The sequence below is a fragment of the Anopheles funestus genome, chromosome 3RL (genome assembly GCF_943734845.2).
Source record: "Anopheles funestus chromosome 3RL, idAnoFuneDA-416_04, whole genome shotgun sequence".
NCBI lineage: Eukaryota > Metazoa > Arthropoda > Insecta > Diptera > Culicidae > Anopheles > Anopheles funestus.
This window is the reverse complement of record NC_064599.1, coordinates 23,097,453-23,120,613: the sequence shown is the minus strand read 5'-3', so window position 1 is coordinate 23,120,613 and position 23,161 is coordinate 23,097,453. Positions and strand designations below refer to the sequence as shown.

The 23,161-nt window shown below is 40.3% G+C and overlaps 2 protein-coding genes across 6 annotated transcripts in view; one reads left to right on the top strand and one right to left on the bottom strand.

Annotated features, from left to right (window-relative positions):
• Nucleotides 1-23,161, top strand: part of LOC125771924 (uncharacterized) — a 182,459-nt gene that overhangs the window by 32,470 nt on the left and 126,828 nt on the right. For all 5 annotated transcript variants that reach the window (XM_049443090.1, XM_049443088.1, XM_049443087.1 and 2 more), the window contains one exon: nucleotides 5,141-5,820. In XM_049443090.1, coding sequence (XP_049299047.1) covers nucleotides 5,141-5,820 — 680 coding nt within the window. The remainder of the gene's footprint in view (nucleotides 1-5,140; nucleotides 5,821-23,161) is intronic.
• Nucleotides 1-23,161, bottom strand: part of LOC125771931 (phospholipid-transporting ATPase ABCA3-like) — a 256,720-nt gene that overhangs the window by 185,911 nt on the left and 47,648 nt on the right. The gene's annotated exons all lie outside the window — the stretch shown is intronic.

Sequence of the window (23,161 nt, the reverse complement as noted above, 5' to 3'; positions counted from 1 at the left end):
TTAAGATTAAACGGAAACGGTCGGAAGCACGAGGGAGCTACATCCCGGGATGGGGACGATAATAAGACTAATGCACAACCGTAAAGTCTTTGGGTTTCTCGGAAGTCTAAGGCCACCTTCAAGCAGGTCGAAGCAGTACAAAACACTGGCAAGATGTGGAAGCACATCATGTTCCGCACACGTGGTAAACACGCCTCCAGGTGTATCGTGCCCTCCTCACCCTATTCCTAGTACGGATGGAACAGTGCTGAGGAAGATGCTTAATTTTGTTGTGAATATTTAAAGCCTTCTGGTTTTCGTTGACTTTGGCTGAAGTTTATCGTTTGCCAAGTGCGGCGGGTGGGAGGTCAATATCTCTACGCGCTTGCCAAAAGCACGTTTCCGTTTCCGGATGTAGCCCAAGTGCACGTGGGTTTTGACGCTTTTGCCAAAACTCGTCCTTCTGTGTGTGTACCGTGCGTTGCCCATTTTCCAGCCCAGGAACACCTCTTCCGGGTATAAGGCTGGAAGTTGATGCCGGAAGCGGCACTGGTGCGTCATAAGCGGGTCTTATACGCGTCCTAATTATCCGCACGAATCCTGACATCCTCACCGTGAATGAACGCAGACAGAGAGAGAGTGAGAGAGACAGTCCTACAGAAAGAGGTTTTCGACACAATCCGCTTATAGGTCGACAGTGTACAAAAAGCAAACTTCTGCCACGCACACACACACACACACGCACCCTGGGTGCCAATTTGTTGAACTGAATGTGCGTTGATTGATGGCGGATGTTGATGGCAGCGGAATGGGGCAAGATTGGAAGCTAAGCGTTCCAAGAACCGGTAAATACCGACCACCTTTTCTTCACTTTTGGGGCAAGCTTCAAACAACGCAGTTGCCATTTTCAACCAACGCTAAAGGCCGTTACGGTTAGCTTTTAGCAGATGCTGTGATGCTGTGATGCTGTGGTGACGTTTATTGCCACCGGCGGATAAACTGACGCCGCTGGTGCTGAACATTTTCATTCAATGTTTACCGACATGCGACACGGTGCAGTTGCTGAAGGAGCTCCAAATTTATAGCCTATCGGTTAGAGATTAAACGCTAAAGCACGTTACGATTTAAATTTAACAGACCACACCGAGATAGTTATTGAAATGTGCCTTTGCTTAAGACCACTTGCTTTATTTAATCCCCACTAAAACCACTCATTTCCAATAGTTTATGGTGACTGTGGATAAGCAACCACCAGCTTGTGAGTGGTTTGGAAAGTATAAAAACGTACGATTTAATTCTGTTGCTGCCGGTTCGTAGCGGAGAAAATATCGAATCTCTGCTGCTACCCGATTGCATACATTTAGGCGAACTTTGTGCGTTTAAGCGTGTGAATAACTTTACTCAAAACGACGAAAAATCTAACCTGCTAGCATCCAAAACTGGTAATGCTTATAGATCCATATCTGCTTCAAACTTGGCAAAACACTCGTAACTCTCAAGCATTCTACAATGCTATAAACGAGGAAAGAAACAAGAGAAAAAAAAGCACACACCCAAACAACCTAAACATCATCTCTTGGGTGAAGCCTCAAACCGTATCCACCTGATCCATTTTTTTATCTTTCTCTTCCACTCTGGACCTGGGCGTTATGCGTACACTGTTGCCCAGGTGTTTACACTTCCAGGGATGGTTGAGATTAGCGTTGGTGAAAAAGTTTGCTCATTTTTCGTTGCCGTTCAGGCAGGCAACCAGAAGGGTGTGACGGTAAAGTTTGACGGTTGTTTCACTGCTGAGAGACAACGTTTTATCTACTTTCACTTGTTTTTATGTGATTTTTTTTTTTGCATAAAATATCTTCTCGTTTACTTTGGATTGTTTTAGAAACCTTAAAACCGTTTTGTTCTTGTAGCTTGAAAATCGTTTGTCACTAGCTCGGAACTAGCCGGACATTTTATTTGGCTAGTGTTGTGTATTCTTGTGATATTATTTTACAAGAAAAGCATAAACGTTCATTCAGTAGGACATGTTGAAATTAACGATTTCCAACATTTTGCCCACGGTCGAGTGTCTGGTAGCATTCTGTAACTAAATAAATAACAATAAATAAGGATTGGCAAATGCGCTTAACATACTAGCTTCAACCAAGCAAAGAAACAACCATTGCCAACCAACAGGGTAAAGATGAACCAACTCCAAACTTCCATTCCCTACAAAAACACATACACACTAACCATCTTACCCGGCAAATGCCTGAAAGCTTTCCGTTGAAAGGATGAAAATTAATGAACATGCAAACGGATTGCCGCAGTCGAACCATACACACACACACACTGAATGAAAAACCAACCTCCCATCTCGAGGCCGATCCTGGTCCGTGTCGGGCGTTTTGGGGCGGTATGTTTTAACGGGCGACGATGCTCGAGCTCTTGAAAAATCCAAACCCAACACCCGAAAGTGGGCACTTTAGCAAAAGCTCTGCCTTTCGGGCAAATGAATAAACCATGAGTAGGAAGGCAACTGTCGGGCGGATGGCCCGTCGATGTGTGCCCTGGTGCGGTATGGTATGGGATATTTTACGCTGAAGTTTTTTGTTGTTTTGTTTTGCTTTTTGCCGTTGCCGTTGCCTTGCGCTGCTAAGACCGCTGCCAGGTTCCCTCGTAGAAACTCATAAACTTGCGCTGTCTTGGGAGAAAAATGAAGATTCTCAAGTATGCTCCCAGCCGAGACTACGAGTGCTGTTTTGGGTTGGACACTTTCGACACGTTCACGATTGTTCGGGAGTAGCTGGAGCTGGATTGAATCGAATAAAAAACCCTAAAGAGGCGTCTTCCTTTTCCAGCCGCATCTTGCTTACCCTGCCGCAAGGATGTGTTTACATTCGTATCCTTGTGCGTTGCCTGCGGCAATTTGGTTGCGAAACAACGCCACGCTATCAGTGTGTACATGTGGCTGTAAATTCCGTCCGCCTTCGTTACGATATGGAGATGGATGGGTCTGGGTCGCCCGTTTTATGACGCCTTCACGCACACCACAGCGGTCCTCCATTTCGTTTTACCCACCCTTGAGCACCTTTCCTAAGACACTCCGGAAGCGCGCTATTATGCAATGGCGCAGAGAACAAAAAGGTCAGTTGGAGTTTTCCATCATGCACAGCAACGGGCCACATACATGCGGTGTCGGTCAATGCACTCCCATTGCACGAGTGTGTATGGTTGTGTGAAGCATGAATTGCCCCGAATTGGTTGACGATGGGTTGCAGGATGCAACGGGGGGACAGTAAACCGGACGGAATTTTCTTGCTTAATCGTCACTCGTACAGATTTTATCACTCCCGCTGTAGGATGCGCTCGGCGACGATGACACGTGCAGTAATACACACCGACATATCGCTGGTGTGTGTGTGTGTGTGTGTGGTAGATAAGGGCCACTAATGCAGCGAACTGTAAGGACTGCATGACAAAACAAAGCAATTTTGTGTCGATGGCGACATTGACTGAAATGAGGGAAATTAAGAACAAGAAGGGACTTGAATGCAAAGTATGTAATATATGACTTCTTATAACTCGTAGCATAGCTCCGAAATTGATGTTGCAGAAGGTTACAGTGCTTAATAAGTTACTCGTGAAACTTTTATTTTTATTATTAGATTTTTTATTTCAAAGGAAAAATAGCAATTCTGAATTTATTGAATACTTAATAATGATATTTGCAACAACAAAAAAGAAACAAGTTTAAGTTTTGAAAAATGTGAAATTTTTCACCATAATGTATTTTTTTTCTCAAATTTGCTATATTCATGCATGTAAATTGTAACTACCTGCATCATGAACGTTTTGCACAACGTCTTGTAAGATTTATGCTTGCGAAGTTATTGAAGTTTAAGTCAAAACAGTTATTTTGTGTACTTTTCTCTCTCTCTCTCTTTATCGAAATGTTCCTATAAAGATATAGCAAGTCGAAATACAACTAAAACCATTTTATGAAACTATATCACATTCAGTAACACATAAACTCCATCCTTGTTTCTACACTTAATTCTTCCAAAGCCCCTTCAAGCGCAGTAGCAATTGTTCTTCATTTCGCTCTTCGCATACTCTTAGTAGTTGCGAAGTTCTTAGGTAGAATTTTCTTGATTCCCTGTACGTTTATGATTCTAGGTTCCGAATTCATGCTTCGAATGTGTTTAGTTTTGGTCGTAAAATGGAAGATAATTGTACAAAATTTTACCAACTTTGTTGTTTTCTTCAATAAACAGAATGGTTGGACGAAAATGTTATGAATAAAATGTTCGATCGGGAATTAATAGAGTCAAGTTCTAAAGTAGAAACTGGGAAACAACTCAAAAAAAATGTTGTTTTTGTAATAAAAGATTAAAACGGTTTGCTGCATTCGCTGCATTAAATAAATGTTATCTTGCACTTTACGAATTTTTCCCATAACTGAAGGCGGCCTTTGCACAAAGCTCTTGCAGCAATAGACCCAACATAAATACTAAATATTTAATAGCTTCTCCGTAAAGTTTACTCTTCTTGGACAACTCGAATGACGACTGTTTATGCGAAGCAGAAAACAAAAACATCACCAAAAGGCTCATTTTATTCGTCAGAATAATTATCACATCGTCGAAGCCGCCGGCTAACCGGCAGCTAATTATTACCATTGCTAGGAAACGCGTTTCAACGGCATCCTGCGAAACGATCCGCGTTCATGTGCCTTCTTTTTCGATGCGAACTCGCCCATAAATTGCACGGACTCGCCCTGAAGGGAATGGAAACAGAACAGAACCACCCTCGCCCGGTTAAGTCAATCGTAGTGAAAACAACTGCCCTTGAATATCTGCCACCCGGTTTCCAGAGTGGGATGCAGATGGCACTTCTCCGGACCTGTCTGTTGTTGTTTTGGTAGTTGTTCTCTTTCACAAATGCGTTCTGTGTGATGTCACTTCAGACTTTGTTAGTTTTCATTCCTAGCGAAGTTTTCCAATATATTGTTTTGCTATCATTTCTACGCATCCGTGAGAGCTTTTGCACAATAGAACCTGCGCTACTATTTATTTCTCTCTTTCTCTTTCTTTCTCTCTTAAAAATTTATATCTACTCATTTTCTCGGCATCACGCTCTCTCTCTATCTCTTATTTTCTTACACCCGGTCTCTTTACAGGATTCGAAGGAATCACTAGTGGCGCTCACGTCTACGGTGACCGCGCCACAAACGACGCTGACATCCTCGTTAATGGCACCGACAACACCGACAACAACTAGCAGTGGTACCGGTCGAAGTAGCAGCGGTGCTACACCGCCAACCGCAACAACTGCCTCCACCGTCACAACGACCGCTTCGTTCTCTTCGCCCTCGCTCCCGAACGCACGAAGCTCCGGTGCGCAAGCTTTCGATTTTACGCTACAACCCCCAACATCATCATCCTCCTCCAGCGGCACTCAGCCCCATTCGTCTTCATCCCCTTCGATGGCGCCCACTGCGTACGCCACCTCGCCCGTTCCGGCTCCACGAACGAAATCAAAACAAAAGCCAGAGCTCGATGCCGGCAGCGGCCGAACGGTAACCGGTGCTCAGCCGAACGAAAGTGAGAGTTTGCGCACCGAACGTCCGAAAGCTCCCGTACCGAGCACGGTGAGTGGCCGTGAGTGTACCGTGGGCCCTTCCATGACGGATGCTGGGCAAACGAGCGACATCAACGGGAGTAGTGCCGGTGGCCCCAGCATGAAAGGGGATGCCAAAACAACAACAAGCACTGCACTCATCAGTTTCGATTCTGGCGTCGTCGGTGAAGCAACGCGTCGTGACGTCGTGCGTCGAGCAGCTAGCGGAGTAGTGAACAGGTAACGTGAAATATAACGAAATGTTGGCCAAGGTTATGCGATCCGTAGTGATTAGGAGTAGAAGCGTTCATTAGAATTACAGCTGTTTCGTAGCGTAATAGTAGCGAATCGTTCATTGTTTTCTCTCGGTTACAACTGTCAAGCGAGCTTTTCCCGGGTGCACCCGAAGAAGAGAAGCTTTCTGCGTTTGAAGAAAGTAACCTTTAGAAAAAAGTGTCTCAAAAAACCTAGCACTGTTTGTGAAACAAAGTTTGGCTTACTGATCTTAAAGTTCATTCCCCACGAGCAATTTCTCGATCAGTAGAAAGGATCGTTTCATTCGATCGATGTCCGGCTGCATTATTAGTCCGGTGCGTTACGTATGTGTTTATTCAGTCGTGATAACCATTTCCAGTGGCAGTTTTTTAAAGGATGCCGGTTTGTTTATCTGCCTCCCGGAGGCTTTCCGTCGTGTTTGTTTTAACTTGTGCCGTTTTTTTTATTCTTTTCTACCCTTCCGTTCGTTTGCCCATTATCCTTGGCTGTGTGATTTCGTACCGTGTGTCTAAGGTTTTCCATCATTCGCTTGCCATCGTTTTCCATCGCTCCTGAGGGATACATTTCACCCACGTCATTGTTACGCTGATGAGAGATGTGGAAACTTTTTTTTTGTTATATTTATACGCTAGAACCAGCAAGAACAAACGCACTGTGAACCGGAACGTGGTGAGGTGCAGTGATGTATCGTGTGAGAAGGGGAAAGCTTGTGGAAGTGGTTGAGCATTTTTACGCTTCAGTTTTGATCGTATAATGTAGGAAAGAATGTTTTACCTTAGTAAAAAGGATATGTTCCGGTCGAGCCTGCCGAGTGGAAATAAGGAATGTTTGTGTGTGTGTGTTTTGTGCTGTGATTTCCAACTTTCCCAGTGTGTGAAACCGTTTTACTGTTCAAGCTATCTGTATGTGCTCCTGTGTAAGTGTATGTACAAATGTACAATACAAAGAATACAAGCGAACAAAGCGTGGAAAATGGGTAATTGTGCAAAAAAAAGAAGAAAGAAAAAAACAAGTGCCTAATGGTGACGGTGAACTCTAGTGAATGTGTGCTTTTGCTGAGGTTTCTTCAACCACGCTAACATCTTTTTCTTGGAAAAGCTCAACGAATTAGAGGCCCTTGTGTTTCCCCCCTCGCTTCTCATCCCCTTTTACTGGCAACATCACCCAAGCAAGCAAAAGTATTTGGTGAAAGAGAAAAGCCATCTCGACCGAACCGAATGCATGACGACATGCCGAGATTGACAAATGACGAGTGCATTCAAGTGCAAGTGCAAGTAGTGTTGATTGATGTATTGCCTTTCTGGTTTTCTTTTTTTTCCTGCTTCTTTTTCTTCCCTTTTTCGGAGCCACCTGAAACCCCTCTTCTGCTTCTCACCCTCCCCAAAAAGATGTGTCTTTCTTGATGGAACGCTTGATGGAGTTGAAGGGAACCGGACCATTTTCCCTATCCTTGGGGCAATACGGTACGGCTCCGTTTTGCAACAGGTTTACTCACTCACAGCTCATTTAGTCGCTAGAGAACCGTCTCTCGCAGTTCGGGAAGGTCGTTTACGTGCCTTGCGCGCGCGATTGTTGCGTGAATGCTTCGTCGGGGGGTTTTTTTGTGCCTGCACACGGGAAATGGTGTTCCGATGTACTCCGGTGCCGGTGCGTTCATTTTCCATTCCGAACACATTTTCCTTTCCTTCCTTCGTGTTGCTGTTGTTGTTGTTTTACGGCGTGCGGGATGGCCACTGGGCGATGATGAGTTTGTCTGATGAAAGTGAGTTTGGCTTCTATCCAGTCGTACTTCACCGTACGATCGCCTGCGGGCCATGTTGGTTTCGGCGAATTAGTGGTCAGCGGCTTTTGTAAGCGATTTGATGTATGAAGTAACAAACAAGGGAGGAGAGAAAAACATTGTGAAGATTCCTTCCCTTTTTTTGTGTTAGTCATACATTCATTATCTTTAGTCGAATGGGTAAGAGAGATCTTGGAAAACTGATGCCCTTTTCAAGTGCAGTGATGCTTCAGACGTATTTGACGGGAAACTTCAGCGCGAAGGGAAGTTGATAAGGCAAAGCAAAAAAAAAACCAGCAAACAGCTATTTGAAAAGTTGTTCATCCCTTTTATGGGTAAAGTTTTGCTAGTAAGGGTGCACGCGGTTTGTGAAAATTTCATCGATTCGATCAAAATCCTTGTCTATTCCTTTTCATCGATGAACGTATGTCTAAATTTGTGACCACAGTTTCGAAATGGTATTACACACATACAATCCGTTGCAGTACGACGCTGAAAAACTCCTGTGTTCGTGTGTGTGTCTGTTGGTGTGAAATTTTAGCAATGTGTGTGCATGTTTGATTTGTGATCTACAGTGAAGCATAAAACCTAACCTTACCGAAACATCGGTTACAGTTTTGTAAAGTGTTTTTCCCTCTATGTGTATGTGTGTGTGTGTGTTTGTGTGCAGTGTGCTCTCAACTTAAGCAGAAACATCCTTTAAGCGAGAAAAGCATGAAAGCCTCCCCCGTGGAAAAGTGAAAATCTTCGTTTCTTTGTTCGGGTCATCGAAAGGTGCAAAATCTAAGGGTTCATGGCAGTGCCTTCCCACTTTGGTCCGCACAACGGGTCAGGGTCAAGTGAAGTGAGCAAAAGTTTTCCGTGCTTCCGCTCTCGTTCTCGCACAAGTCTTTCACTCACCGCTCACACCGTGTACCGGGCGGATCGGTTCCACATTCGGTCAGAGGAAAACTGCTTCCCAAGGATCTAGGAGTAGCCGAACCGTACAAAGCCTTTAAGAAAGGTTCACTCGAGAGAAGGTTTGATTTTTTTGTTGTTGCTATTTTCTTTTAATTTTCTTACGGCATTTTTGTATTATTCCACCTTTTCGTACTAACCGTTTTATGTATACGTGTTTTGTGTTTTTTTTGTTGCTACTTTTATTTTTCTACTTGCCTTAAGTTTATTCACCATTAACAATCTAGGAAGGTTTGTTTCAGGGTTTTTGTTGCTACTCCCTTTCCCGAATCCTGTTCGTTGAAGGTTAAGCGAAAATACATTTAAAATTTTTGCCACTACCAACCATTCACCTCATGGGATCAGTTGTTGTCAATCGGTTGTTTCGATTTATTTTCCTCCGTAAGTGGATCAAGAAATTACCCCGGCTGAATTACTCCGGCCTGGACGGTGAGTGGAAGTTGCAAACCCCTTTTTGTTCTCACCTTCCACCAGACACAATCTGTGTTACTTGTAGCTGCTAACCGATGGCCAGGCAGAGAGCTGCAATGGTCCCTGGAATACGAAATTACATTCGCATTACATGCTCGACCGTTCGAGCGGAAAGATGGGTTTTCGTTTAAAATATGCATGGAAAAATTTGCTTCTACTTCATGATACGATAACGGTGTGGTAAAACGGGAACAAAACACACCGGCCATTTTCCTGGGGATAGCTGCAGATTAGATTAGAGAGCCGGTAATGCCGAAGCTGTGCTTAGCACATCGGTACAAATATTTGCTCAACCCTCGCTATCATGGGAAACCTGGAAGTAATGTTAAATTTGCAGAATAATTGGTAAACGGTATGCTTCCAGTACAACATTTCACCCATTCAAGGGAGATGACTGCACACACCGAAATGCACACAAACCCAAAATGGAATTAACATTCTTCTGGTATTGAAATTAAAACAATCGTTACTTTTCCTAACAATACCAAGTAGATAAGCCAGTTTTAACGTTTCCTATAAATTATTTGAATGTGGTTTCCTAAAATAGTTATTAAACCAAATGCTTTATTTGACTGTTTTTCATTAAAACAGTTAACACATAAAAGCGATAATTAGTCCCTTCCTTACACTGATTACAGTGCTGCTGGAAAATTTAAACCTTTGATTACCAAATGAATACCCTATTAACATGAATGAATGGCTACACCTATCCCATTCCGTTGTGAGTCGCTCGATTCATCGGATCGTTCCAATTGCACACGCACAATTTGCACAAAATACCAATCCCGCCAATCGCTTTTCGGTTAAATTTACTCACTGGAAACAAGCGAATCAAAGCAAAAGACGACGAACAAAAAAACGCAGTTCCAAGCGTTTAATGTATCGTAAAAATATATATATTTCACACTGACTTCGCTGCTTCGGTGCGTTAATTCTGTTTGAATGGTTGAAAGTAGTTTCGCAAACAGTCATTTCCTGAAGCTGGACGTGATTTCAAAGCGATACGCAACCGATGGAACAGATTATAGAATTTATTTGAAAATTTTCAGCTTATTCGACTGTTTGCCGTTGCTCGCTTTCATCGTTTTTTTGATTAATAAGTGCAAAAAGCATTCATTTCATTTTTTGCTACCCAACGAAAGCACAGGAAAAAGGAACGAAATAAAGCTCACGTTACTGTGTTCGTGTGCGAAAGCAAAAATTAAAATGCGTACACAATTTCAACGCACGTGCAAAAGCAGCGATCAGAATGCAAAACCCAGGAAAAAGATTATTTCATGCCCCAAAACTTGTCTATGAAAGCTCCGTTTCCATAGAACTGATGGGGATGAAGAAACTCGCTTGTCATTTTCGCGCACTTTGCTTCCTTTGCTACGGCATGGGAATAAAAATGTGTTCTAGGTGTTCTGTGTTAATAATTACTGTACCGAAAAATGTGCTTCCTGTTTGAAACAGGACACCGAAAAGCTTCACAAACAGAGCGAGGAGAAAAAAACACGCAGAAATAAGACATTCAGGGAATCGTTCATCCATAAATTGTGAAGCATAATTTGCATGGTAAGGAAAAATCTTTCTGCCCTTGCGGGTGGAAAGATGGAAGAAAAATCATTTCATGGTGCTAAAGATACATTTTGTTTTGTAAAATAAATGGTGAGCTTCCTGGAACATTGCAACGAAAACTTGAATTTCTAGTCCCTGTTCACGCGTTTCGTACACTCTTTATTTGTGGAAGTTTGTATTGCTTAGTAGTTTTATAAACAAGCATTAAATATTTAATTTCTTAAAAGTAGGTAAATCCTATTGTTTGTTTCTAGTTTGATGCTTTTATTGCTTAGGCTTTATAATGACTAACTACAACTTTCAGTAAATATCGTTACGGTTCACCAAAATACGATAGGTTCACAATGGGTAGCAAAAAATAAATCTATATTCAGTAATTGATGATTATTCTTGGTACTAAAAGTGAACCCCGCACAACTGAATGTGCAATAATGTTAAATCGTTCGCAGAACTTCAATAGTATTAGCTTATTTTTTGTAGATTTACCACTTTTCCATTGTATCAAACTTTAAAGTTCTTAAATTTCTTAAAGTTTTAAAGCTTCAATTAGATGTGTATTAATGTTGGTGCTATCCAAAAAGTTGTTGCCGATTGCCGAAGTTGTTGCAAACCATTAATTTGTTCCCGATTTGATATATTACTCGAATTGTTTTTCTCCCAAGTTTTGTTAAGATCGTCAAGTCGAAATGACTTCAAAATCAAAATGGTTGATATCACTAGCAGAACCTTGTAGTAACCTTGTATTCTCAACGTTGCCCTGTTTCCTAAGGATAACATAATATATTGCTCTTGCTATGTCCTTGAACATCCTGTTCAGTTCCTGTGACTGAACAACAGATTTGAATTATTCACCTCAAGTAGTGCACCGACGAGAACTTCGCTAACTTCACTTATCAAATGAAAAGAGAACAACACGGCTGTAACATTACCTTTTCCGTAGCATTCCGAAGTTAATAAAATTAATCTCCGGTCAAACGCTCCAAAGCCTTCTTCGGACAATCAAAGCCGCGATTGTACTAAACATTCAATTTCCTAGTACGCACAGGTTCTTCGGAGTCAAGGACTTTATAGAGAGCCGCGTACTAAACGAAAATTGTTCTGAAGGATTTCTGGAAGCTCACTGAAGAAACTAATCCAATTACGAGATCTACGAATTGTAGGAAGACACCGTACAACCAATCGTGTTGGGAAGTAGGAACTTCACGAATGTATCCAAATCCTTGATTTATGTGATGAGTTTTGTTTCATTTTCCAGGGATATCTTTAATGTCTAATAAAGAGATTAGCTCTTCATATAAAGTTACCGCAGTCTGTACCGTTCGGAGCTTGCTTCCCATCGTATGATATTCGTTTATTATACTAACGATGCGATCTGATTTGATCATTCATTGCCCGGTCGTTAAGCCATCGCCGAATAATTTCCAACTGTTAAAGCTGTGATTGAAAATTGTGCCCCAACAGCAATCACCGTGCGCGTAGGATGGTGGTTGGCTGTTGCACTCAATTTCCTCATAATCACTCCCGCTTTTGCAAAAGCGCCTTGGATCCTCATCACGATTACGCACGAAACAATCAGGAAGCGATGGGGAGACGATTTTGTAATCGAGGCACGCAGCAAAAACCCAACAGTACACCGCACAGGCTGTGCCTTCATGTGCAGACGGTGACTGGGAAAATAGGGGCAGGACTGGTTTTTGTTTTCCTTTTCTTTTGCACCGTGCCAGATAATGATGATAAGGATTAGTTTCCCGATGCCGGATACCGGTTTGCGTTCGATTTTTTTCCTCTCTCTCTCAAGATGGGCTTTCTTGTTTTATCCGCCTAACCGCGACTTTTTTTTATGTCGGTGACCATTGCCAATGGCAGACACGTGAGCCGCACGGTTTCGTCGGACGAAAGGGAAAGAAAGCCCTGTCAAAAAATGGTTGGATTGGCTAGTTTTCATCCCTCCTTATTCACGCTTAGTGCTTTTGTACTTCAATACCCGCGAGGCTCATTCTCGTTTAGCGTTGTGTATGTGTTAAAAACAAAACCAAAAAATAATCTTAACTTCAAGTACACACCCACCTTTCGGCATCGACAAAGAAACGGCCAGAGCTGCGCATCAGTTGCAGATCATTGGCAATTTTCTCGACATACTTTCGGGCAAAAAGAAAAAAAAACAAATTGACTGAGTTTTATTTTTTGTGTTCAGTTCTCGATTTTGGGGGGTGTGCAAGTGTCAGCAAGATTCAAAATCGCCTTCAGCATCCATCGTCAGATTTCAGGCGTCTTTCGAGTGGTTAGGAAAATTAGGTTTGCTATTCGTGCCAGATTCTGAAGCTATCTTGAAAGAGATGAAACAGAATTGATCTTGTTGTCTTAAGTTATATTGTTGTGGAATGTAGCAAGGGTCGGGAATCGATCACGGTCGAACGATGTGTCGCGGGACCGGTAATCCTTTAATGCGTTTCTTAAATAATTCAGCGATAAGCTTGCGTAGGCGGGAGATGGATCAAGAGAATCTGTTACCACTTTATCTGGTTCGCCTTATCAACTAGTCTAGGGTTAACAGTTTGCATCAAAGTTGTAGATCTCATTAAAACTTGTGTTGCGTTGTGCGTGATGAAAACAATGTTTGATTATGCGGAAAATTACTTATATTTTCTGAAAATTATGTTCCTCCAAACAACAAACTTGTATTTTGTTATTTTTCTTGGCTCTTTATCTCTCAAAATATTTAATGTTGTAAATTCTTCAAAATATACAAGAGATTGGGCAGACCGATTTCTAGAGTGGAATAATAAAAATAAATGCTAACTAAAAGAAAATATTAACCAGAAAATTTGAAAGCAACTTTTTCATTCAAAGATTTTCAAGATTCATTTTAAAAAAGGTTTAAACAAAAAAAACATAAACTTTAATGTGCCGTTTTCAAGGAGCTTTCTTCAAAGCTCCGTGAAAACCAAAACATTTCGTAAAATATCACTGAACAATCAATACCCCAAAAAAAAGAAAATGTCACGAAAAAAGATATTTAAAGTAGTACTTGAAAAACTTTCACAAAAGAAATTTTATAAAAACTTCATCGACCGAGTTAATGGTTAATGTTTAGTATTCAAAATACGCTGTTTGACTAAATCATTTGACGATCCGAAAATTAGGAAATTGGAACTTTGGCCAAGAACCAGAAAAATATTTAGAGAAAACCGGAAAAAATCAAAATTTTGATCATTTCTCAGTATTAGTCTTAGTATCAGTTTTAGCAATATGTTGTTTTCCGTGAACAGTTTTGAAAGTTACACATATTAATTTATGTTCTTTCGATATTTGTCCGGATATTGATTTTAAGTTTCTATCTGATATTTCTGAGACCTATGGCTTCATTTTTATTGAACCTATCCAGGGTGCATTTTCCCTTGAAGACCTAACCCTAGAAGAAATGGTAACTAAATCGTACGATGTTCGGCGAGTGCTACTGATATGATCTGTGGACGATAAGAAGATTAAATAATGTTTGTATGATGCAACATCACACCACACCATCAACCGAATTATTCAAGCGTACCAATCACTTTACCAAGCATTAGATTAGCGTTATGATTTAATTTTCAACAAACCATACAACCAAGTAACACATTGCAAAGCATGTGGGTTAAACACATACAAAGCTCCGCAAACCGGGTCATCAAATTTCAACCCCCCGAACCCAAAGCTTTGCCACGTGCCAAAGTTTGGCTGTAAATTCAAACCTAACACTTCCAAACACTAACTCGTAGTGTTGAATTTTAATATGCTACCATCACAACCATCCAGCCATCCATCAGATTTTGAAGCGAAACAGGGTTTAAGTAATCGGTCGATATGTTGTTCACATACGCTTAAATTAGTTACACATTTCACCGAAAACGAAAACTCGGACAAAATAAATGCTTGCCTACGTTGGGGTATGTGGAAAAGTTTTCCACTGCCACAGTTTCACCAGCTTTAAAGGTAAGAAAAACAAACACACCAGCATTGGTTTTTGGGCTAACTATCTTGCCCATAGCGTACCTTCAATTGCTCTAGAAACGACCACGTCGAATCTGTATTTCCCTTCGAACTTCGGAGATGTTTGGCTAGCAGAAATACATGGGATATGGGTATGATGATGAGCGTGTAACATCTGTATTTTTCCGGCACGGATCTGTCCGAAAAGTTCGTTTCAATTTCCCGCCCAATGAAAACTAACACAGCAAAAGGGCAGCATTATTTGGGTCAATTTGTAACAAAAAGGGCCCGATTTTGAAAATGTATTTAATTATTTTTTTTTATTTTAAACGATACACGAAATGCGGAAACTTTGGGGAGCCGTAAATTGTTGTGAACTTAAATTACCCGGTGTTTGCTTGCTCTGGTAAATGGCTGTGATGGGTAAGTAATTCTCACGTGGAATATGTTGTAAACAAGGTTGTAACATGCGATGGAGTAGGAATGTTTATTTACAAAAGGAATGAGGGAATGTACAAAAGTTTTGTATGTACAAAATACGTTGTTATTACATTGTTCGTTTTTTTAATTTCCGAGTGAATACCGGTTAGCAGCAACCTTTGCAAATTTCATCCAAAATAAAAATGTTAACATTCACTTCATCATTTTCGTGGATTTGGCGATCAATTGTCACTTCATTTTGGACTCTAAATTGTTGGGCTTATTACTCTTTTTGAAATTTTCTCTAAAAAGGTCTTGGAGAAACATCTGAGTGTCATTAGAAGGATTGGTGATATTTGTTCTCTCACTTTTGTTGCTCACAAACCCAGGAGGTCTTGGCAACCTATTTTTAGCTTTCCTTGAACTTTCCTTGATATTTACTAAAAAATATCCATCTTGTTCAGATAATTTTTCTCTTTTTGGCTGATTGGTTCTCCAGTATGAACGCAGAAATCACTTTGTTCTTGATCTTCAAATTTAGATTTAACTGAATTTTTTCAGTGACGTCTCGCAGATGTGGGTAAGCGATAGTGGACAAATCTAACAACAGACAACATGTCCAGTATTCAAGTTTGGACCAGGCAAACATGTAATGTTTTGACAATGAGTTTTGAGATTGTTCATAAATGAACCCAAGCTTTTTCATTGTTTAATAGTTCTTTAAAGTGGTCTACTTATTATTTAGGATAAACCCTAAATCGAAGACCTCGCGGTTACGCGGTTTACATCTTCATCCAAAAGAGTTTAATTATAAATCTACAGTAACTACACCGATTACAAAATTTATCAAAGAATTTTTTATGGTATCATCTGGAATCTTTACAACTTGATGTGTTTTGTCTGTTTTGCAGTGGTACTTCAACATTTCTAGATCCGAGAGTCGTTAAATATATTATCCCGTATTTTATTTGGATCCTCTATTGTATGACAGTGATCTTCTATTATTGTATTAATGATCGTTCTCTTCTGCCAATCAAATGAATGTAAGAAATTGTTTCTTGAGCAAATAAAATCTCGCTTGAACCAAAATTTATCAAAATGTAGCTTCGTTGTGGAGTCCAAAACAATTCTTGTACTTCAGAGTAAATTGTGTTATACGTTACATCTAGTTCAACTTAAACACGTTTTTGTTCTTTTCCTTATTTTCACAACGAAAACTCGCTATATCTTTCGCGTGTTTGGTGGAAGTGGAAATTTAAATAGTAGATATTTAATCATTTACGGACGTTATGGTCCGTATCAAGAGAATATCATGTTTTTGTTTAAGATTATGTTTTAGATGTTTCCGATAAATGTTATCACGCATTTGATTTCATACCATTTATTATTGTCCTGAATTACTTTTTTGTATATCTTTGTAATATCAATTATTTATCTTCGCAGTTGACTTTTCCTAATCAATTCTATCTCTCTTTATCTTATTTCCATATGAATTCCATGTAGCAAAATCATCTGTAAAAATGTTCACATCGAACAATGCCGCTTATAAATATTTATAAATATGACTTGTCGATTTTTACTTCCCTTATGACATGGTGTATCACAACAACAGCGAAAAAAAGAAAACCTTCTCCAATTGATGAAGCAGCATCTATCAATTTCAATAATTATTGATTCATTACTGTTTGTCGGTGTGGAAACACTCCAAAACCCGAACGGCGCCGTTCAAGAAGTGATGAAGCTGTTCCATTATCGATGGCCATTTTCACGTCTTCTATCATTAAATCACGTCCCCACTATGTTTACCGTGCGCCTCCTTCCACTGCCAAGCAACGAAATAGAAAGCTCCAAATGTTCGTTTGACGGTGTCTGGCGGATGTCACTTACAGCGATTCACTTCGGCGTGGAAACTCATCCTCGGAAATGCGTCGTCAGTATGATCATCGTGTAGTGTTTGTGTGTTTGTGTATGATTTGTGCTCCCGAGTGTTTCCGCATTGGCGGGGTTCAATTTTTTTTCTATCGAAAAGAAATCAGCGAGCCCTTAAACCAAGATGCTCGATAGGGGAAGCCCATGGCAGAAAGAAAACGAAACCCGGCTGCTCATTGAACAGTGCGCCACTTACGTACGCCCGGGAGTGCTGAACGTACTTGAAACGTTTGATGATGCTTTCACTTTCTTTTAATTCTTCGTGCCGGAAAAACCCTCAACACACACGCGTTGTGTGGCTGAATGAGACCGTGAGATAAGACTACTAACCACAACAAATCGAGATTTATTTATCCACCGTACAGCCACCGCCATTTTACCCTCGGTGGGACTGTCGGTGACGCGACCTTGGCCGCTGCTTCCGCGTATGTTTTTTCCGACGCGTTATTTATGTTGTTTTCTTTGGTAAAATGCTTAGACAAGCAATCGACGTGCCCGGTCAGATTTATGAGCCATTTCGGTGGTTTATTTCATCAATTTCAACACCTTTTTGGGTGGAATCGTCCGCAAAATTCGGTTCGATTTTGGGTTGTTTTGTTTGCGTTACCGTGGTGTGCTTTTGTTTGTGCTTCATTTTCGCACGTGCTTGTGTACGTGATCGATCGAAACAAAACTAAACACCATCGGTTTGCTTCAATTCATCAGTGCCCAGGAAGATGAGCAACTCCCAACGAAACTACACAGTAGACGATAATAAAGCGCAACAAAAAAAAACTATCTCTAGCTATGGAAATCGAAAAAGAGGCACAAAAAACATGCATCCAATTTCGCATGGAAGCTCTCATTTAGTGCAAACGCGGCGGCTTTCTCTCCCCGGTTCGAGCCGTTCTTGTCGATGGACAGGCAAGCAAACAAACAAGCAAACCGGCATCTTATTAACAGCCACTCAAAACGAAACCCATTAATCAAATAAATGATGGTGTACTTGTGTTTTCCTACTACGGATCATAACAGGGCGAAGCCGACTGAAGTGGGTGGTGGGTGAACTCACTTCTTCGGCGCACACCAATTTTCTTCCGTGCACGTGCTTATGCATATGTGGTCAAATTACTTTCGATCGTCGCACGTGGATGGGAGGAGTGTTTTTTTCTTCTACGATGTGTGGTACACAGCTTTGGGTAAAGCTTACGAAATAAGAAGATGCCAGTGCTTATTGAGGGATCATTTTTATGGACATAATTTTAGTTCTTTTTGTTAGGTAATTATTGATGAACGAAATGATTACAGCCATTAGTGAGTACACCTGTATGTAATACTGTTGTTATCTAGGTAAAAGCTAGGAATAATAGAAGCTGTTTTATATTGTCAATAATAGTACAAAGGAAAATAGATTTTCAACACGCATTTTTACTTCATATTCAATGATCATTCTACAAGCAAAGAATATCATTTTGCAGCCATAACAAGTGCAGATACATTAAAACTTTTACAATTTCAATTAAATTGCTACATCAAAATCCTGCATTAAATTCTGAAAAAAGTATAATTTCCTTACGACCTCATAACCTTTAGCAGCACAAACAAAGTAATTGAATCTATGGACACTGAAAATGATGGAGTTTTTTTTTCGTTCATAACATGGATGCTGCAAAGGTGTAGTTGATAGCGAAATAAAACCGAGCCTCATAATCTAAAAATACACCACCTACATTATAAGTGAAGAGCTCAATTTTCTCCCAAGAAAGAAAGAAAGCCTCTGCCATAATATTTGAAAATATTGTAAAACGCATTAAGCTATAAAAAATTCTTATTTATGTACAAACCATTCAACGCCCTAGTAACCGTAAACGATTTCCTTGAAAGCTTCCTTGGGCTTTCGAAATCACTACATCCCCAAAAATGAAGCCATTCCTGAAAAAAAAACATCTCCTTTCGGATTTGCTACAGCTTCACTGCAACAGCTTCTCATCCAGCACAAAGCGTGGCACGGTCGATGCTCATCACACAACGGAAAACTAGCACAAAAGCTGACAATGAATTTCCCACCGTGAGCTACCGCGTAACCAGCGAAAACAACAACCCCCGCTGAAATCTTGTAGAATTGACAAGTTTACCACCTGTTAGGCTTTTCGAGGGAAATTGTTTTTTCCTCGTACGAAGAGAGAAAAACAAACGCCCAACAACACACGGAACTTCCGGCTGGAACTCGTTGGTTCCGGCTGCGACTCGGCAACCCGGGAGCGGGTTGGGAAAAAAAATATCAAAACAACATGCCATAAAGCGAAGAAGTTTATGCCTTAAACTCACTTAGTTTCCGTTCGTACACACGCGTCCGACCTGCTGGCAAACTAACGACGGCAGCTTCCTTCCGTGGTGTAGCCGAGATGCGCTCCTATCAGCCGGGGCGAGCTCTTTGCTAAACTCACCAGTGAAAACACGTTTCTGAGCGAATGTGAAATTCCAACGGCAGAGTGGAAATCCAAAACCATAATGGGGAACAAGACACATTGTCGTGTGCGTTTTCTTTCGTTTCGTGGAGGCTTACAGGCTCGAGAAAGAAGCGGGGCGGGAAAAAAAGGAAAACAAAAATGGATGGATCTTGTACTGGTGCAACCTTACCCATCTCGACACTGAAACTAATTTGACATTTTGTTTGCCGTTTAATTTACATCCAGCAGAGGTTTTTTGTGCACTTTCCACCCATTCACCCATACCGGCGGATCGGTGGCAGTAAATGTTTCACCACAAAGCGCACACCGAAACGAGAACATTAAAATGGAAAACAAGTTGACGAGCCGCCAACGCTCGGATGTTCCATCCGGTTAGTATTTACCGAACGCTATGGAATGGATGAAGTAATGCAAAAGGTAGTACTGGGAGTATTCATCCACTTTGGTGCTCTATCGCTTCGATACGCGGTGGATAGTGCACTGCTGAATGCAAACTGCCAAACTGAAATTGCTCTGGCGAGTATTTCCATTGATTGTATACCGGTGACTGGTTTACTGTTGTAGTAGATTCGATTACCCATACGAGACAGTTTCAAGGTAAAAACCTGTCGCTAAAATTATCCGTATCCGGATGTGCGATCAAATGTGTGGCTTAGAAAGCTATTCGGAGGATTATATGCATGTAGAAAAGCACATGTCATAAATGGCGAATATATTCGCTATCTTTATTATGTAAATGGTATTAAGTAATAGCGAACGGGCATGCATAATAGGTATTGGTATTTTTAAATATTATTTACCAACAATCAGGAGTTGATTAGCTCAAATAATAAAAAGGCATATTTTTATTTGTTTATTTTTGTATCGTTGCATTTTTGCAATGGTCCTGGTTTCACAACAAAAACTGTTGAAAAGGCCTCTCTACGAATGGTAAATTCAGGATAAATTAAAAATCGTTAAATTATCTTTTCGGAAAGTTTGATTTAATTTGTTAATTTTCCGCTATGTTAAAGAGAAAATATGGAAAAATCGTTTACTGAACCGAAAATTGTACACTACGGTATAAATAAATATTTAAAGCCATCTTGGAGTCATTTCCAAGGTAGACAAATTATTTTAAAAAACACTGTTTTTGTCAAAGCCTTTTACGGAGTCTCTACAACTCTTGAGAGAATGGCACAGTCTGACTAAGCAAACAGCTCGAATTGGTAAATATTACACATTTCTTGACTCAGATGACTGGGTGATAACGGTAACACACTAATGGAATCAATAATACCAATAGATGTTGTAAAACATCACTGTACTTATCATTTCTCGTTGTGATGGAAATAGTCTTGGAAAACTTGAAGCCATCAGCGTCTAACAGAATACTAAGGAAACGGTTACATAAACCTTAGGTTGCTTCCTTGAAGAACTCCAGAGTTGTTAATGAATTCTCAGATCTCGTACTACTGAAATTTACATAACTCACAAAATACGAGATCTGCCATAAAATTGGTGATTGAGAAATTCCTAACATGTCGATTATTGCTATGAGTACTTTTAGTGCACAATGTGTCGAAAGCCGCTTTCAAATTGGTGAATATAGTCGACTTGTATCTCCATGACTATGTTACTCCAACACTTATGTAGAAACAAATTTCGACTAAATTTATGGAAGTCGAGCAATGGGACCTGCACCCATGTTGAGCACAACAGATATAGTTTTCGATCTTGTAAATAGCGATGTTGATGTAGGTTCTCCAGGTATTTGGAAACATAAACCATGTAATATGATATACCCAGCTAAACCTGAAGATTTTCTTCAGGAATCGACTGTATATTGTTAAACAGAAACCATTCTACCATTTTCAACATAAGATGTTGGTGATCTCTTACGCAATAGCTACTTAAGTATGCATAAAGCGGAATTCTTTCAGCAGAAACAATCTTGTGTTAAGTAACCTTCGTTATTTACAGGCTTGGTCTATTACCGAATGCAAACAGGTTTACAGAAATTCGTTAAAATGCCCTTAAGATATTTGTTGCAATTTAAAAGCACCTTTTCGTTTGTCCAACTGCACAGCAAAGGAAATGGAAACAGAAAATACATCAATGCAATGCTGAAGCGGCTAAAGACATGAATCGTTGCAAACGTACATCGCTTGAAGATTGCATCTGTGGTGACTTTTATCCAGCCAAGGATGCTCACAAGTAAACACCGGCGGAAATTGGAATTCCTCCTGCAAAGTGTCCTTCATTTCCGGTCGCTTCTTCGTCGACTTGCCGGTGAGATGCTTTATGTCGTTGCAATTCTTCATACATTTGCTGCGTTTTTTTTCTTGCTTCCCGCTTACCTAAACGCATTGCGCGCGATATGACAAAGCGGCAGGAAAAAACATCCAATCCATTCCTTCCAGCACAAGAGTTGATCATTTTGATCGCATCGGCAAAAAAATGGAATGTGTATTGAATTTGTTTCGTACTTGCAGAAAGGTTTGCCTTCGTTAATCGAAACCCGCGACCACAGCTCTACATATGCCGAAGCTGCCGTTGATGCTGCAGGTGCACATCGATGAAAGGATTGCGAAGTGGAGTTTCCGTGCGATTCCTTGTCCCATGGTTTTCTTTTCTTCAATAGTCGCCCACTATTCGGCTGTAGCTCTTTTTGCGTTGAGCGCATTTGCTAACGAAACCACAACGTAGCATCTCAAATGGAACGATAAAAAAGCACCAACGAAACACACAAAAAATAAGCTCTCTAGTTAAGCAAAAGGCTGGCCTGAGTTCTGCGTTGAGCTGTGTTGTGGTTGGTACGAGCAGGAAACGGAACACCCTCAGGACGTCAAATTCCATTCCATTCGAGACGCGGCTGTCGCGGTAAAGTGCATCATCTTGATGCGGTTTTGCACCTGCTCCTTCAAATAAATGTCTCTCTTCCGGATGCAATGGGAACCTTCAGGCACACGGTAAGGCTTGATTGGATGATGCACGGTTTTTACACCATTTGATAAGTTGTAAGTTTTGAAAACTTATTCTGAGCATCACCATCGGCGGTTAACTTTAAATAACTTAATTAATTGGAAAGAAAATGGACAATTTGCCAGTCCTGTGTGGTAAACAGCTTTATTTCTCTAAAATTAGTTAAATAGATATTTAAATTTTAATTTGATTTGGCCAGATCGTTCTTTGAATCTTTTAAAAACGATTCACTTATTTTCTTATATTTTTTAAAATTGGTTTTAGTAATTTTCAAACAATGTGTGCAAGTGTTGCCAATGCCCTATCTATCTATCTTGCATATCAGTACCCAAAATTTCTCGGAGACCTGTAAACCTATTGACTTGAAATTTTCACAAAATATTCTTTGCACAATCGACTGAAATTAGTCTTTAATTTCTCTATGTTTTTCAGGCAAACTTGGTAACAGACTTTGGGACGAAAATCACTTTTTCAATTTTAATCCATTTTGCCATAAATTAAAAGTTTCAAAATCCACTATGATAATTACTAGGTTTACGTATCTTCTTTCAACATATTCTGAATTATTTGGATTGCGCTATTTATTTATTTTTTGACGAAACACAGTTGATTCTAAAAACTTAATTGTTGCACTGGACTCCGAGGAAAGCTTTGTGCCTTTTTTGTTTATTTCTTATTTTTTTACTTACTATGGAATTAGAAAACGTTCAAATATTCGAGAAAGTTTCGCTTTTTAAAATCACAAAAAGAATTGTTTTCCGCGATTCTGAGGGCATTTTGGACCTTAAATACTATTATATAAGAA